Genomic DNA, 16,282 nt, shown 5'->3' with positions numbered 1-16,282 from the left:
TATAAAAAGAGATTCATAAACTATTTTATTCTTAGTCTACTTAATTATAGCTCTACCTGTTAACAGACAACAATGCTGAAGTGGTCAATTGAGCAAATTATAAAGAGAGAATTAGGAGACAAAAATAGTCTCAAGAATTCATGAAATGTTTTGAGCATGTTTTATATGAACAAATGAGAAAATCAGACATTTCAAAAGGGTTCATAGTTTATCATATGTTCAGACACATTAAGAGTTACCTTAGTGAAGAGTCTCCAAATATCGTCGTAAAAGAATTTAACCAAACAAGTTGCACACACAATTAAAATATGTATGTTCACTATGTTATTTGAAGTGTCTCAGCTTGACTGTGCATGTATGTCAATGCAAATAAATACAAGTGAGTAATATTTTTTTATCATCACTAAAACAATGAGAATAAAAAATAATAAATAAAAAGTTAATATTTGAAAACTATACATTAACACGATTTCAATAAGTACCTACATGAGAGACATGCTATATCTATTTCTTATGTACAATCACTAACTTCAGTCAAAGTGGATTACGTGAATATTGCAAAAAGTAAAATTGAGGTGCTTTAAAAAAAACAGAGGGATTATAATTGATATCTGGTGGAACACATGGCAACAACGACTTTGTCCTGAGACTAGCATAGTTCCTAATGGCCCATATAATTGATATAAGGGCAAGATATATGCGGACAGTTAAAAATGAAGAATAACATATGGTTGTCATGATTCCGACATATAAATCCCAACACATGACCAATCTACCAATATAAGTTGACGACGAAATAACCCAAATTAAGGACGTGGCTGACTAGACAACGGAGCAGCAGCATAATTTACTTATCTCCAGAAATTCAACTGACTCTATCTTATGGTCTTAAGATCATCAAGAAGCAGCATGTGGATGGTAGAGGAAGCACCATTCATATTCAAATTTCATAGACGGCGGTCAAAGGGAATCAACAGAAATGGGGAGAACATGGCATTGGAAGTTTGCAATATAAAAAGATGTCAACCGAGGAATGATGAAGATAATCTCATCTCTGAATCACAAATATTTAATCCTCATACCAGGAAAATGAGTAGACCTTAAGATTTGATTGGATTAGATTTAAACGAGTTATCATGGCCTTTTCTCATAATTTGATTGTGTCTCAACCTAATCTAGAGCTACCTTGTTTCCTCAAGTAATATTAAAACCACAGTTAAATACACTTTGTTGACTGTAATTCTAATAAGAAAATAAATAATTAATACCATCACCAGTAAAAACTTTACATATGGTAGTGTTGGTGACAGTTCAGAAAGTCAAATTTCATAGTTTAGAAAACATATTAATTTTCTAATAAAGCATCCTTAATAGTTAATACGTCCAAAATGGGTGGCAATCCCCTAGATATTAACAACAGAACAAAGGCATAAATTATCTAATCAACGAAGAACATAACACGTTTGAAAACAAGAAAGGACAAGCCCATCTACTTTGTATATTCTTAGAGGCAAAAACATGAATGTCAATTGTCAGACGATGAACATAATAAGATAATATACTCTACTATTTTTACGAAATGAAAGGAAATTTGCACCTTTTGGAGTAGTTGTTCATGGGTTTCTTCTTGTATGCCTAGCAATGCAGAGAAACAAGGATACTTTGATCTAACACAACCTTTATTTTTTACATAATATATAGCCTGCAAAACCTGGCAATTTTCTGATAGTATCATGAGACATAGTAGTAGCAGTAGCAGTAGCAGTAGCAGCAGCAGCAGCAGCAGCATAAGTAGTCGATAATTGTGAGATGCAGAAAACAAGCAGACAAAAAATTCTGCAGAACACTGAGATAAACAAGTTAAAGTGAGGTTCTCAGTAGTCAGATAACTGTACATGCAAAGGTTACGCAATCAACTTGGTAAATCATCAAACTAATTGTAGCACTTCAGTCTCTGATTATTTGATTGTCAGAATCTTATCAAAAGCACAATTATTAAGGCATTCGAGTCTAGACTTCAAAAGTTCGAATTATACTCTTGGCGAGTCACAGAATGAGATCCTTAAAGCCATCACTAACCAATATACAGTAATGTAATGAGATTAATTGGTTTCAATAGACCAATGCCAAATCCACTATCCTAATTTGACATGCAGCACGGGACATGTTTTCTGATGAAAACTCAGGTAATGCAGACAAATAAATCAAGGATGTAGGATGTTACATTAATTGACACACACACACACACAACAATTTCCTACGTAAGACATGATCTTAAGAGAACAAAAGGTCTCATCAAAAGTTCTTATAATCCAGAAGAATTGAGTTTTCATAATTTATATTCCTAAGTATATCATATGTACTAGTAACTAATGAATATAGCATGACCCCAATGTACTATCATACATTCATACATACATCAGAGAAACCTGCCAGCATTACAATAAAGAAAAAAAAGGTGATAACATGGCACCAGATGGAATTCCAAGATTGCAACAAGCTTAACATAAAATTAAACAAGTTGTCAAAGTGGACAGGAATGGAGGGTCAAGCATGAAGGACTTGATATAATGACGAGTTCAGGCAGTAAATTAGAAGGAATTAGCTAAGATAAATTTTTTTTTCAGCAGCCCAGGAGGAAGTAGCCAAATAAAAACTATATGAAATCTACTTCAGAAAGATTTTGAAACAATGTATAAACAACAAAGGGGAGGGGAGAGGTAATTCAACCAGTTGTCCTATACTGAAATGATGGAATTCTAACGCATTGATTGTACTTTTCACCCAGAAAACAAGTCAAGAGACCTATTCCTCAATCCGGTGGTTCAAGAGGCCAAAGGATATGTCCTATGGAAAAAAAGGAGAGGATATGAGGAACCAACCAAGAAGGAAATTTCTATTTAAATGTATAAATTGGATTCAAAAACAGAAGACTATCATTAATTACCTACCAACCAAGAGATCTTACTAGTGAGAATAGAGGTCCCACCTTAATGGGATGTAGTAAACTCCCATTTCTCTTGCAATCAAGAGGACTAGTATACTAGACCAAGGTAATGAATCAAGATACAAAATGAAGCAGCAATCATGCAATAGTCCATTGATGTCCAATTTCCAGTCATAGCTTCCCATGAAATGATTGGAAATAGTTGAATTATCAGATTTCCAACAACCACAGCATTGTATCCAGGAGATTAAATCAGAATAAATGGACAAAAAGGCAATGCCAAGGTGAATACGCCAAAATTCCATAACTGGGTTGTGATCAATGAGGTTGATAGCTTTCTAATTACTTATTGCTGTCGATATTAGAGTTCCACAAAGCAAATAGAAGCAACTGTGTGTGGAAAAGGAAACAAGCCCCTTCACTCTGGATTTCACAAGAAAACCAGAACCTTGAGTTTAATTATTGCTAGACACACAGCTTAATGGAAAATTGGCAATCCTGTATGTCACTAATATGACCGACAAAAATTCTACAGTAAATTTTTCCTTGCAATAAGATAGGGCCTTATCATTTGTAAAATTTCACAAGCAATTCCTACAGCCATTTGACAGTAGTAATCAGATTCTCGTCAGGGATTCTTCCCTTTACCACATCTTTTTCATATTTGCTCGTGTTTGGAGGTTTTCGATGAAGAGTGACAAATAAGTTGGTGCCTATATTAGTTAACTGTTTATATCATTACTTATCCCTAGGGCTCTTCATGTATTGTTAACCAGTACAAACACAATAGCTTATCTAGCATTCCGAATTAAAAGCAAGATTCCTCGTGTATGTGGTTAATCATAGGATCCCACTCTTGTCATAACATGAGCCCTCCCCCACACCCACCCACCCGCACAGCCCCACCCCCTTCCTAGAATCCCCCTTTGTTGGAAGTATAGTATAAGCAAATTTAAGTCTATAACATAGCCTCTGCAAGAGACAATGGTTAGCCCTTGTTTTTTTATAGAAAAAATTCCAGAGCCATGAAGGACTGCTATGATCCAAGCAATCAAAGCCGTCAATAGCCAGTATGACCAATAAAGTCACACTGCATCAAACATGATCTTTTATCCAACATCACAAATAAGTAAGCTTCTGCAATCACAGCCATACCATAACTTACAGCCAGTCTGATTAAACTTTTAAAGCAATCCAACCCTGGCGCAAGTTAAAACTCAATAAATAATAAAGCACTAAACAGGACCCAGGGCTGCTCACTAATTATTTTAACAATAAATTATGTACAAAACACACAGAAAAGAGTGATCAAATCAGTACAATGGACTGAGAAATGTTATCAAAACAAGAATAAAGTGATTTACAAAACAAAGAAGTTCAGATACAGAATGGTTTGATATACCTACACAATATGGACTGGCTTGTCAAGATTACTATCAGCAACAGCCTTAAGATCTCTCAGTTCTTTCAGAATCTGATGTGAAAGATACAGCATTTGTTGGTTGGTCCCTAACAGTCAGACTAAGTATCTCCGGTCTTGAATAGTGACCAACTACATCAAAATCAAACTTCGCCAGTGCTATCTCTCCCAAATCTGAGTAACATTCAACAACCAAATGGTGTCAGCCCACCATCTACTTCAAATAAGTTAAACATAGATAATAACCTTACATATTTGTCAAATTTGATTTTAAAGTTTTTGTTAACAGGAAAGTAGTTAAAAAGAAACATGTCCAGACAAATGGAAATAAACGCCCATAGCTCACCATACCCGCCCCCCCCCCCCCCCCCCCCTTCTCTCTTCCTTGTCACGGCATGGTTGTCAATGTAATAAAACCTATCTTAGAATTTTAATACAATATCAGCATCCTCACTCCATATAAGTGTCAATCATCCAGCATATCCCCATAAACCCGGCCATGAACCTTCTTTTATTTGTACCATCTCGGCATGTCCTAAATCTTGCTAGAAATTGAGAGTTCAACTCATCACAAGGTCACGAAAAGAGTCTATTGATCAGATCCCCCCCCCCCCCACACACACACACACTAACAACATGTTCTCCAATCTTTATTATTAAACGTTAAATCACCAAATTGATTAATTTTTTTCAGCTAGCTAAAATCCTTAATATCAACAATTAACAGCAGTTCTCTAACTCTCTTGCCACTACAAAGTGCTCACCCTTTCATCCCCTATCTTGTCAATGTTTGCCAAATTCTCCTTGGACTAATTGTTACACCCTTCTTCTGTCACCTATTTATCTCCTTGAATCTTTGAGGTACTAGACTCCTTCCAAACCTCTCCACTCATTCACAACAACAACGACAACAATATGTGGCGGAGATGCATATGTTGCAATTGATGTGTGGCCATACAAGAAAAGATCGATTGTGGAATAAGATAATTAAGAAGAAAACAGGGACTACATCTATTGAATACAAGATGCGGGAGAATCACCTAAGGTGGTTGGCCACGTAAAAAGGAGACCGAGTGAGGCTCTGGTAAGGCGGTAAGAAGGCTTGAATAGTGGCAAAGTGTTGGGATCATGAGGGGTAAGGGAAGACCTAAGAAAACTTGAAAGAGGGTGATTGAAAGCAATATGAAACCTTTGGGGATTGAGGAAAATATGGTGTTGGATAGAGCGAAGTAGAGAGAGATTATTCACGTTGAGGATGTTATATATATACTTTTGCTTATTTTATCTTAGTATTATTTACTCAACTCGTGTTCTGGAAACTATACTTATTTCCTTTGCTATAGTTTTTTCTAACCTTTATTTTTTTTACTCACAAGCTTCTCATTTCATTTATATCCCCTGCCACTCTTTTAAGACTCTTAAATTTTATTTGTATACACTTTGTGTTTCTCAATTTAACCTGGATTTTTTTAAAACTTTATTCAATCGATTATCTTGTTATGCTCTTAATGTTTTCCGGATGGTTCCTTATGACGTTTCATATTAGCCGAACCCAAACCATTTTGGGACTAAGGCTTTATTGTTGTTATTGTACTGTATTATTAGAAAATTATATAAATATAACATCAACTTTAGCTTGTGTGCTTAAAGCTAAGTAAGATGATTCTTTTCAAGAGGTATAGATAACCTTTGAGATTAAACTTAGAAGCCATTAGCCTTCATTTGAATCAACAAAGTGGAATGGAATGGATTGGGAACCCCATACATTACTAAATTTGTTTGGTTTGAAACTGGTATTGATATGCACTTAATTAGGATTTGTATCTAGGATGGAATGAAGCTAAAATCTTAGGGGGTAGGGTGGATATGAGATTGTAGGAGATTCAAATGGAGTTAGATACCTCTAGTTTGGGATTCCATGGCAAACATTGGAATGGATTCTACTCAATTCCAAAAAGATCTATGTCATGTAACCATGAGTAACTTTCCCTTTTCATTACTTATTTGCTGCATCCATCAATGAGGCTTCATGACATCCAGCATGACCATACCCTTGTTAATTAAGATAATCTTGTTCCACCTTCAACCCCAAACCTTGACCCTTGCTTTAGCTTCTCAAAATCGCAACCACCAAATAGCAGGTTGTAGATTCCCAACCAAAAAAGACGACATATAATGACAACGCTTTATGGCTCACAGATCTCCCTATATGGTCTTTAGCACCTTTTTCGTCACTTCAGTGGAAGAAATAACTAGCTAAGAGATAAGCCTCTACTAATCAGACACCACTCCTAGAAAGCGCCCAAATTTGTTTCTGTTACTCTTAAATACCACAAAACTAAAGATCTAGTTGGTTAGAATCTCTCATTGACCTTCTAAGCCTTGGCAGAAGTAGATGCCCTCCTGAGTGAAGAAAGCTTTCCAGTTCAAGCGGAAATTTCAAACAGAGAAGAGACTGCAAAAACTTGTAATAAATCTTCATCATCTCTTCCAAGAGCACATAATGTAATGGCTCTAAATTCATTTGTACAAACTAAATTGTTTGTATAGTGTATACATTCAAGAACATCTTAAGCTATAATCTTTGATCTTTTTATGGCAACTTGGCAAGGTTATAACTTTAAAAGCAAAGTGTGTTGATAAAAAAATAAATAAAATAACATAAAAAATAAATAAATAATTTAAAAAAAAAAAAAAAACAAAAAAAAAACTCTTTAACCTCTAAGCCATATCCAATAAACATACCTAGATCGGCTGAGATAAGCGCCTCACCATCATGATTTGGTCCAGCAAGGACAGCCCCTGATGGTGATATTATTACACTACCACCAGCACATACAACTGACTCAGGATTCAGATCATCTTCCATTCCAGAAAACACGTATTCAGGGGGTGGAGGATAATCTTTCCTTCGACAGAACTGGTTGGCTGACAAAACAAAACATCCACCTTCAAGAGCTATATGGGTCATGGACGCTTGCCAAACCTCCCTTGCATCAGCTGTTGGAGCACAAAAAATCTCAACACCTGAAGTTATGAAGCAGAACTAGTTAGGTTTTAGCAACAAGTTAAAAACTTTATCCCTCAGTCCCATATTCACTTTTTTTTGTGCGTGTGTGCGTTCGTGCGTGTGCGTGTGCGTGTGTGGTGGGGGTGGGGGGGATGTCCCAAAAAACCTTCCCATTATTATTATGAAACGCTGAACTTTAACTCCCCACTCCATCACACCAGCATCTTACTTCTCTCACTTCCAACACTTTCTCACACTAATTTTTCTATAAATCAACAACCAATATTTCTATACTACTTTAAGCATATTTCCTTAACCTTAGTGCCAATTAGAAAAGGGAAGCTAAAGATGGGACAAATTCAAACAAGCATGTTTCCTCCAGAGAAAACACACTGGCTGTTACTTGTTACAAAATTCTAAATCAACATATCCCAAAAATTGTTATATGGAGTCTGACCACATCAGCAAGATTGATAGTAAACAGGCAACACTTAGATATTGAACATCTTAATCCAAAATGCAATATAAGAATAGGGGTAAGATTCTTTGCAAAAACAGTGAACTCAGCAGTTTTCCTCTTAGTTGTAGTCCTACATTCCAACAATATGCAAACAACCAAAGACATACGATTAAAAAAAAACACATACATGACTACAACAATGTGGGCTGTGTGGCTAACCTTTAGCATACATTGCCATCCGCAAAAGTGGCATTTTGTTCTCCCAACAAATAGCAGCACCAATTTTTCCAATGGGAGTTTCAAAAACTGGAATTGTTGATCCGTCCGCAAAACCCCAAATTACACGCTCAAGTGCTGTTGGCATCATTTTTCTATGTTTTCCCATGTAATGGCCTTGAGAATCAAAAAATAGAACACTACAGTACAGTGTGTATCCATCCCTCTCTATTACACCCATTACCAAATATACTTTGTATTTTCCAGCCATTGCAGCCAAACGATCAACTTCGGGACCTGTAATCATATATATTGGCACAAGATAACTGTTCAATTCCTAATGGATTATGCCTATGATCGTAGAAATTTGAAGGCCAATATCTGAAAAGATGAAATTGCTTTCAAAATCATTTAATGGACAAATACAGTATTTTTATAAGGTTGTATTGCCAGCCCTTACTATTTCAATAGACTAAAGATGTAGCATCTTGGCATCCTTTATCACCAACGAATGGACACAAAGATGTCATGCAATTTCTAACAGCAAAAAATTAAAAAATGAATTTTGTAATAACTTCAGCTCAGTTGTCAAAAAATATCACCCATGAGTTGAACTGCTAAATAATTGTGTCAAACTCACATCTTACATAAGGCCTTTGGAATTGGCTTGTGGATGGGGTTCATAATATGCGTGGAAGATGTATGCAAGTTTAAATTATTCAAAAGGCTCAAGAGTGTAGACAGCAGGTGGCAGACTCATGAGTCGTGAGCCACCTCCTTGAGTTAGAGAATGAGAGGAAGGAACAAAGGGATATTGACAAAAAGTTAAACGCATCAATGTAGCAATTAAAAAAAGTGACTGTGATTAGATTAACACTAGAGCCCAAGCTAAAGATCGAATCCTTGATAAAGCAACCTATAATTGGGCATACATACTTATAAATGTCAAAAGGCTTACTTCATTTTTGAATAAAGAAAGGCTGAACATTACAAGCGTTGCACCAAAAAATAATGATATTCAAAATTGTAAGTAACAGCAAATCAGCACTAGGGATATTTTACTTGAGCTATGGCATGCCCATGGATTAAGATGCACAAATTATCCAACAAAGGATCAACAAACAGGACTTGCAAGCTTAAAAAACAACAAAGTAAAACATATTCAAGATGGATGGGGTGAATTAAAGCACATGGGCTTGTAGCCCCAAGGATTTAATCAGCACACCTATACCACCTTATACCTTGCCGGAGATGTGCAAGGCTGAGAAGCAAGGTTGGCAAGAAAATGCTCAATTTTCTTAAGAGTCAACATGTAAAAGCTATTAAGGAAAAAATAAATTAAAAAAAAAAAAAAAAAAAAAAAAAAAACTAATACAGTATAAATCGAGGCAAATCAGGTTGTCCTTGATCATCCTTTTTCCTACACTTACTAGTTACTAGTATATCCTATGTCACTCGCAAGAAATTAGAGCAAAGCCACATTAGGCTCAGCTTGCATCAAAGATCAATTCATAATAAATCATTGACAGCTTTCAAGCTAGCAAATGTGTCAACATAAATACTTCAAATATTATATTTAACGAAGTATTTATAAAAAAAAAATGGATTCTTACCTGGGACATCAATAGCCGAGGCATGGTATTTTCGAAATTCTTCCCTGCCCTTCGCTGTCCTGTTACCAATTGTGACCCCAAAATTTGAGCCACGTGGATAGCCACCAATAAAAGCTTCAGGAAATACAACCAGCTGGGCTCCATATGAGGCTGCCTCAGCCAGAAACCTTTCAGCCTTCTCTGAGATAGAACAGGAATTCAAATCAGCACAGGTTCTTGCTATCTTTATGTGTGTTTAAGAATTTATTAAAACTGCACTGAACAAATTACAAAAAGAGGATAGGTTGTCCTCATAAAGTAACCCAAAAAACTACAACTACAATTTAGCTCAATTTCTTAAAAACCAAAATTAGTAATGAAAGAGCAAACATACAAAATGCCAAGGTTAGAACTATCCATTTAAAGAAGTACTTGCAAAACATAAGCTTTGAACAGGCTATAAATTACGAGTTACTCTACCGACTTCCAAGGAGACATGTTCAGTTTTTAAGTCCGGCTCTTCAGCATGGGCCTACATTACTTCAACGGAATGCTTTTCAATTTGATACAATTAGTCTTTAGAAAGAATCCACCAAAACATTAACATGCGTCCCTTTTCCTTGTAAGAAGAAAGTAACTATGATAAACGTCTACACATGGTGCACTAGGCAAAACACTGTATTTGAAAAACAAGGTAACATTCTCCATCTAAACCCAAAAAGTATTGTATTACTTCTATTCTAAGTAGCTTATGAGCAACTTTGTTACCCTCCCTCTACTTTAGCTGAATTATTCATTCGTACTTATCCATTAGTCGCAAATTAATGCCTTGAGTGGGTGCATTTTCAGGCTTCAAGTCATCCTATTTCATGATTCTACAGATTTCACAAATAAATTGGCATTACAAATATAATTATCGATTATCACAGTAAACAATATAATTCCATTGACATATTCATTGAGCAACAATATCAAAATTGCTTGTTCTGCTCTTACTAACATTCAATTTCTTTATTATGTTTACCAATTGTAACAATCCAATTTGCCTGAATGAAAGCATGATGCCACAAAATCGAACTAGAATGTTCGGATAAGAGAACACACAAATTCTATAACATAATTGACATCATATAACATAGAAACCTCGAACTTCAAATAAAAAAAAATAAAAAAAATTACCGAGAGTGGCAGGAGTGTCAAAGAAGACGGTAGAAGCTTGGACGACGGTGGCGCGAACAGTGGGAGCAGAAGAGTCAGCTCCCATTTCTACTTCTGCGAAGAACGGCCCGTTGTTACCGCCGTCGGAGGTCGGTACTAATGACATCCTTCTCTCTCCTATCTTCAACCAAGTTTGTTTTTACAACCATACTAATGCAAGAACCTGCTTTTGCAATTTTGATGGACACCGTGCGAACCATATCAACACATTTCTCTTGGATTATTCTAGAATCGTTATTGGTACATTTTTTTTTTTTTCTCGGTTAGTTTTTTTTTTTTTTTTTTTTTCTCGGTTAGTTAGAGATTAGAGATTACTCAGTTGGAGTTGTGTGGTCGAGGTTAATTAATCGGTTAGTGTTTTGGTGTGTGTCATTTTGCTGTATGATCCTTCATATTTCATTAAAGTTTTATTTATACGAAATAATGTTTCTATCATGTGTAGTTTAGACGACTTTAGATCACACCTTTTGACTAGTCATTATAGGGGTTACTTCGTTAGTGTAATAGATCATAGGCTACTTGGTCAGTGTTAAAAAGGTTACTCTGTCAGTGTAGGGGTTACTCGATCAATATTACAGGGTTACTTGATCAGTGTCATTGGTTACTTTGTTCATTTATAAGTGGCAATACGGTGTAGTCAGCCACACACATGGGTTGTTGGGGTTACGATGTTCTCTCTCAGTTTTATTGTTTTTCATTTGCAATTAACTAATATACCTACTCATTTTTTATTTTTATTTTTTTTGGGAAACCACTAAAATACCTACTTAAGTTCACTTAAACATAAATTTATTTATTTACATAAGTTTCTTAGTTGAACTCTTAAAATACAAGTAACAAGTTGAAGTGTTATTGCAAATAATAAAAAACAAAGGGAGCAATAAAAATAAAACTAAGGGCCTGTTCACTTCAGCTTAATTTCAGTTCAGTTCAGTTCAACTTTAATCAGTTCAGTTTAGTTCAGTTCATCTCCTAATTTCCTTCTCTCATAAAATATTCATTTCAACTATATTCAGTTCAGTTCAGATCCAATCACTTCAGTTCGTTCAGTTTAGTTCCAATCAGTTCAGTTCAATTCAGCTCAATTTAGCTCACTTCAATAAATGTAAACAGGTACTAAGATGAGAAAGATACTCTATATGTAGGCTCTCCAATCTCCATTATATTAAATTAAATTACTACTCCAATCTCAACTCACAGTCTCACAATAGTAAAAAGGATTAATGCAGAAAAGAGTTTGAACAAATGTTAGAAAAGGGCAAGGGAGAAGGTTGTGGAGAAATTAACACGTAGATAGGCACATGAAGAGAAGAATTAAAAAAAAAAGGCATGCATGCATTATCCAATTATGAAAGCAGCAAGTGTGTTGGAAGTTCTTGATATAAAATAAGAGAGTTGGGGAAAAACAAGAGAGAGGGAAAAAGAAAACAAATGAAAGGGGAAAATCCCACATTGGTTGGGGGAAAAGGTTTTTCCTTGTTTTTATATTGTAGTGTCTTAGCACTACTTAGTTGAGTGAGTGGGAGGTAAGTGTTACTCCACACACACGCACGCGCGCGCCGAGCCAGGTCGGACTCGGGCCTCGGGACTTGGGTCTTGGGGAATGCGATGCGCGAGCGTGGGTCCTTGTTATCTTTTTGGAAAAATTTTATTTCCTTTTCTTTGTTAAACAGAATATTCCTTTTTGTCTGTTGGGATTATTCTTTTCTGACTGTTGGAGTCATTAATCCCTTGATTGTAGCTGACCGATTCAATTCCTTGTCTATTGCTTCTGTTGTTGACTGGCTTAATGAATCTGGTCGTTTTCTTAGCCAGATTCTTTCCTCGTTTTATGCTTCTTGTCTCCCTTCTACTACCTATATATACTTGTTGCTTTTCCCAGTCAAATATACTACAACACAATCAGTCTTCTCTCTTCTCTAAAATTATCTAAACACGAGTTCTTTCTGTTCTGTTTTCTGGGCAAGTATTCTGAGTTCCAGTCGGGTTTGTGAGTGCACATAAACTCCGGCGCCGTGCTTATCCTGGAGGGCGACCGCTTCTAGTCTACTGCACTGGGAGGTAGTGCGGAATCGTCTTTTAGGTCAGTGGTTCTCCACAACGCGGCTATTGTCACTTTGGTTCACGCATCAAGAGATACGTAATTTCTATTTTATTGTTTAGTAGTATAACAATCTAAAAGACGATTATGGCTTCCAAGTTTCTGATTCCTGATATGTCTAAGTTAAAACCTCTTGATGGAAAGAATTATAAACATTGGGCTGTTAGGATGCGTTTTTATTTGGAGCAAATTGATGTTGCATATGTTCTTGATGATATTGTTGAACCTGATGATAAGGATAATTTGTCTGAAACTGATGTTAAGTTTGCTAAGGATGATAGAACCTGTAAGGGCATGTTGTTGCATTATATGTCAAATAGTCTGTTGGATATTTATATGGGTTTTTATCATGCTAAGGATATTTGGGATGCTTTAGAGAAAAAATATGGGACTGATGATGCTGGTACTAAACGTTATTGTGTTAGTAAGTGGTTGAGTTTTCAAGTTGTTGATGATAAGCCTATTATTGATCAGATTCATGCTTATGAGAATGTGTGTATTAGTATGGCTGCTGAAGGTCTGTCTATTTGTGATATTACCCTTGCTATTGTTTTGATTGAGAAACTCCCTCCCTCTTGGAAGGATTTTCGTAACCAATTGATGCACAAAAAGAAAGACCTAACCTTAGAGGAGCTTGTAGGACACCTCAAAATTGAGGAGGAAAACCGTATCAAAGACAAAGGCCCTTCTGTTTTTCCTTCCTCTTCCTCTTCCAAAGCCAATCTTGTTGAACCCAAACACAACAACCAGTCCAAAGCCAATAACAGTTCTCTTAAGCCTAAAGGGAAGGTTCAGAAGTACAAGTTTAAGGGTACTTGTTTTGAGTGTGGTTTGACTGGTCACAAGGCTAAGGATTGCAGGGTCAAGAAGAAGAAGAATGGGCAAAGTCAAGCAAATCTTATTGAGGATTCTGACGTTATTGTTGCTGTTGTTTTAGAAGCTAACTTTACAGGTAATGCTGCTGAGTGGATTGTTGACACTGGAGCTACCAGACACATCTGCGCCAATAAGGACATGTTCACTACCTATGACAAGGTTGAAGGTGAAAATGTTTTCATGGGCAACTCAGCTTCTGCTTCTATCCAAGGCAAAGGGAAGATCGTTCTCACTCTCAATTTTGGAAAATTGCTTACTCTGACTAATGTTTTGCATGTTCCAGAAATGCGCAGGAATTTAATTTCTAGCAGTTTACTCATGAAAGCTGTACTGAAACTCTCTTTTGATTCTGATAGATTAGTTCTTACTCGCAATGGGGAGTTTGTGGGAAAGGGCTTTTGTAATGGGGGGCTTTTTACTCTTGATGTTAAAATTGACACTATGAATAAGAATGCTAGTACTTCTTCTGCTTATATTGCTGAGTCTATTGATTTATGGTATGCTAGGTTAGGCCACGTTAATATCGATTCTATTAAAAGGCTTAAAAACTTAAATTTGATTCTAAGTTTTTCTAACACTGATTTTTCGAAATGTCAAATTTGTGTTGAAGCGAAATTTACAAAGAAGCCATTTAAATCAGTAGATAGACAGAGTGAAGTACTAGAGCTTGTTCATAGTGACTTGGGTGATTTTAACAATCACGAAAGTAGAGGGGGTAAAAAGTATTACATTACCTTTGTTGATGATTGCTCACGTTTTTGTATGGTTTATCTTCTCAGGTCTAAGGATGAAGCTGAGGAAATGTTCCTTAAATATAAAGCTGAGGTAGTAAACCAATTGGACAAAAAAATTAAAAGGGTTAGGAGTGACAGGGGTGGTGAGTACAGCCCTGACACTCTTAAAGCATTTTGTGAGCAACTTGGCATTGTTCATGAGACAACGACTCCCTATTCACCCGAACAAAACGGTATAGCTGAAAGGAAAAATAGAACTTTAAAGAATATGATGAATTATATGCTTATTAGTTCTGGGCTTCCTAACAACATGTGGGGGGAGGCTATTCTTTCTGCTTGTTATGTTTTGAACAGGGTTCCTCAAGAAGCTTGACAAGACTCCATACGAAATATGGAAGGGTCGAGCGCCAAACCTGAAATACTTGAAAGTGTGGGGGTGCCTAGCAAAGGTAGGCATACCTAGTTTCAAGAGGGATAAAATTGGTCCTAAACTGTTGATGTTATTTTTATTGGCTATGCTTATCAAAGTGCAGCTTATCGTTTCTTTGTCAAAGGTACTAACAACACTTATATAGGTGGCCATATCATTGAGGCTAGAGATGCTGAGTTCTTTGAGAACATTTTTCCTTGGAAAATATCTCCCTCTAATGATAGTGAATTAATTGCTAGCAGTTCTGTTAGTTTACCTATTGCTAATTCTCCTATTACTAACAATGATTCTGTTTTGGAGCCAAGGAGAAGCAAAAGGGCAAGAAAGGAAAACAGTTTTGGTCCTGATTTTATTTCATCTTATTTATCTGAATCTTCCTTAATTGATGATGATTTTGTGCATTTATTTATTTTGGAAGATGATCCAAGGACCTATGATGATGCAATGAGATCAGTTGATGCTGTTTTTTGAAAAGAAGCAATTGACAATGAATTACAATCAATTCTCAATAATAACACTTGGGAATTGGTTGAACTTCCTAGAGGTTGTAAGCCCATTACTTGTAAATGGATCTTTCGGAAAAAATTAAAGGTCGATGGATCCATAGACAAGTATAAGGCAAGAATAATGGTAAGGGGTTTTACACAAAAGTTTGGCATTGATTATTTTGATACTTACTCCCCTGTTACTAAAATTGCAACTATTAGGACTTTAATTGCTCTTGCTTGCATATTTGATCTTGTTGTTCATCAAATGGATGTCAAAACTGCATTTTTGAATGGTGACTTGGATGAGGAGATTTATATGGTCCAACCTGAAGGGTTTGTTGTTCCAAGCCAAGAGAACAAGGTTTGTAAGTTAGTCAAGTCATTGTATGGGCTTAAGCAAGCTCCAAAGCAATGGCATGACAAATTTGATAAAACTATGACTGGTAATGGTTTTCATATTAATAAAGGTGACTCTTGTGTTTATTCTAAGCATGATAGTCATGGTTGTGTAATTATTTGTCTTTATGTGGATGATATGTTGATTTTTGGGACTGACTTGGATCGAGTAAATGAGACAAAACAATTTTTGAGTTTGAATTTTGAAATGAAACACATGGGTGAGGCAGATGTGATTTTGGAAGTAAAAATCAAAAGGACTCCAAAAGGCATCTGTCTTAATCAGTCACACTATGTTGAAAAACTTCTTAAAAAGTTTGACTCATTTAATGTCGATCCAATTAAGACTCCATATGACCCAAGTTTCCACCTAAAGAAAAATAATGGTGATCCA

General features: G+C 36.0%; 1 protein-coding gene across 5 annotated transcripts; it reads right to left on the bottom strand.

Moving 5' to 3' along the window:
• Positions 1-1,462: 1,462 nt before the first annotated feature.
• On the bottom strand, positions 1,463-11,081 carry LOC145570131 (bifunctional nitrilase/nitrile hydratase NIT4A-like). 5 transcript variants are annotated; one of them, XM_081629131.1, is made up of 6 exons: positions 10,825-11,081; positions 9,667-9,846; positions 8,057-8,350; positions 7,113-7,394; positions 4,350-4,541; positions 1,463-1,846 (listed from the first exon to the last, which is right to left on the bottom strand). In XM_081629131.1, exons 1-5 carry the CDS (start codon positions 10,967-10,969, stop codon positions 4,396-4,398), a joined length of 1,047 nt encoding a protein of 348 aa, XP_081485257.1. In that variant the 5' UTR covers positions 10,970-11,081; the 3' UTR covers positions 1,463-1,846; positions 4,350-4,395. The 5 variants fall into 5 exon arrangements, with proteins under 5 accessions (XP_081485257.1, XP_081485259.1, XP_081485258.1 ...); XM_081629133.1 differs by having other exon boundaries at positions 1,463-1,836; XM_081629132.1 differs by having other exon boundaries at positions 4,354-4,541.
• Between the last annotated feature and the right edge of the window lie 5,201 nt (positions 11,082-16,282).

Source organism: Chenopodium album, chromosome 12, assembly GCF_948465745.1.
Source record: "Chenopodium album chromosome 12, dcCheAlbu1.1, whole genome shotgun sequence".
Lineage (NCBI taxonomy): Eukaryota > Viridiplantae > Streptophyta > Magnoliopsida > Caryophyllales > Amaranthaceae > Chenopodium > Chenopodium album.
The sequence above is the reverse complement of the archived record's forward strand: the minus strand, read 5'-3'. Positions and strand labels throughout refer to the sequence as shown.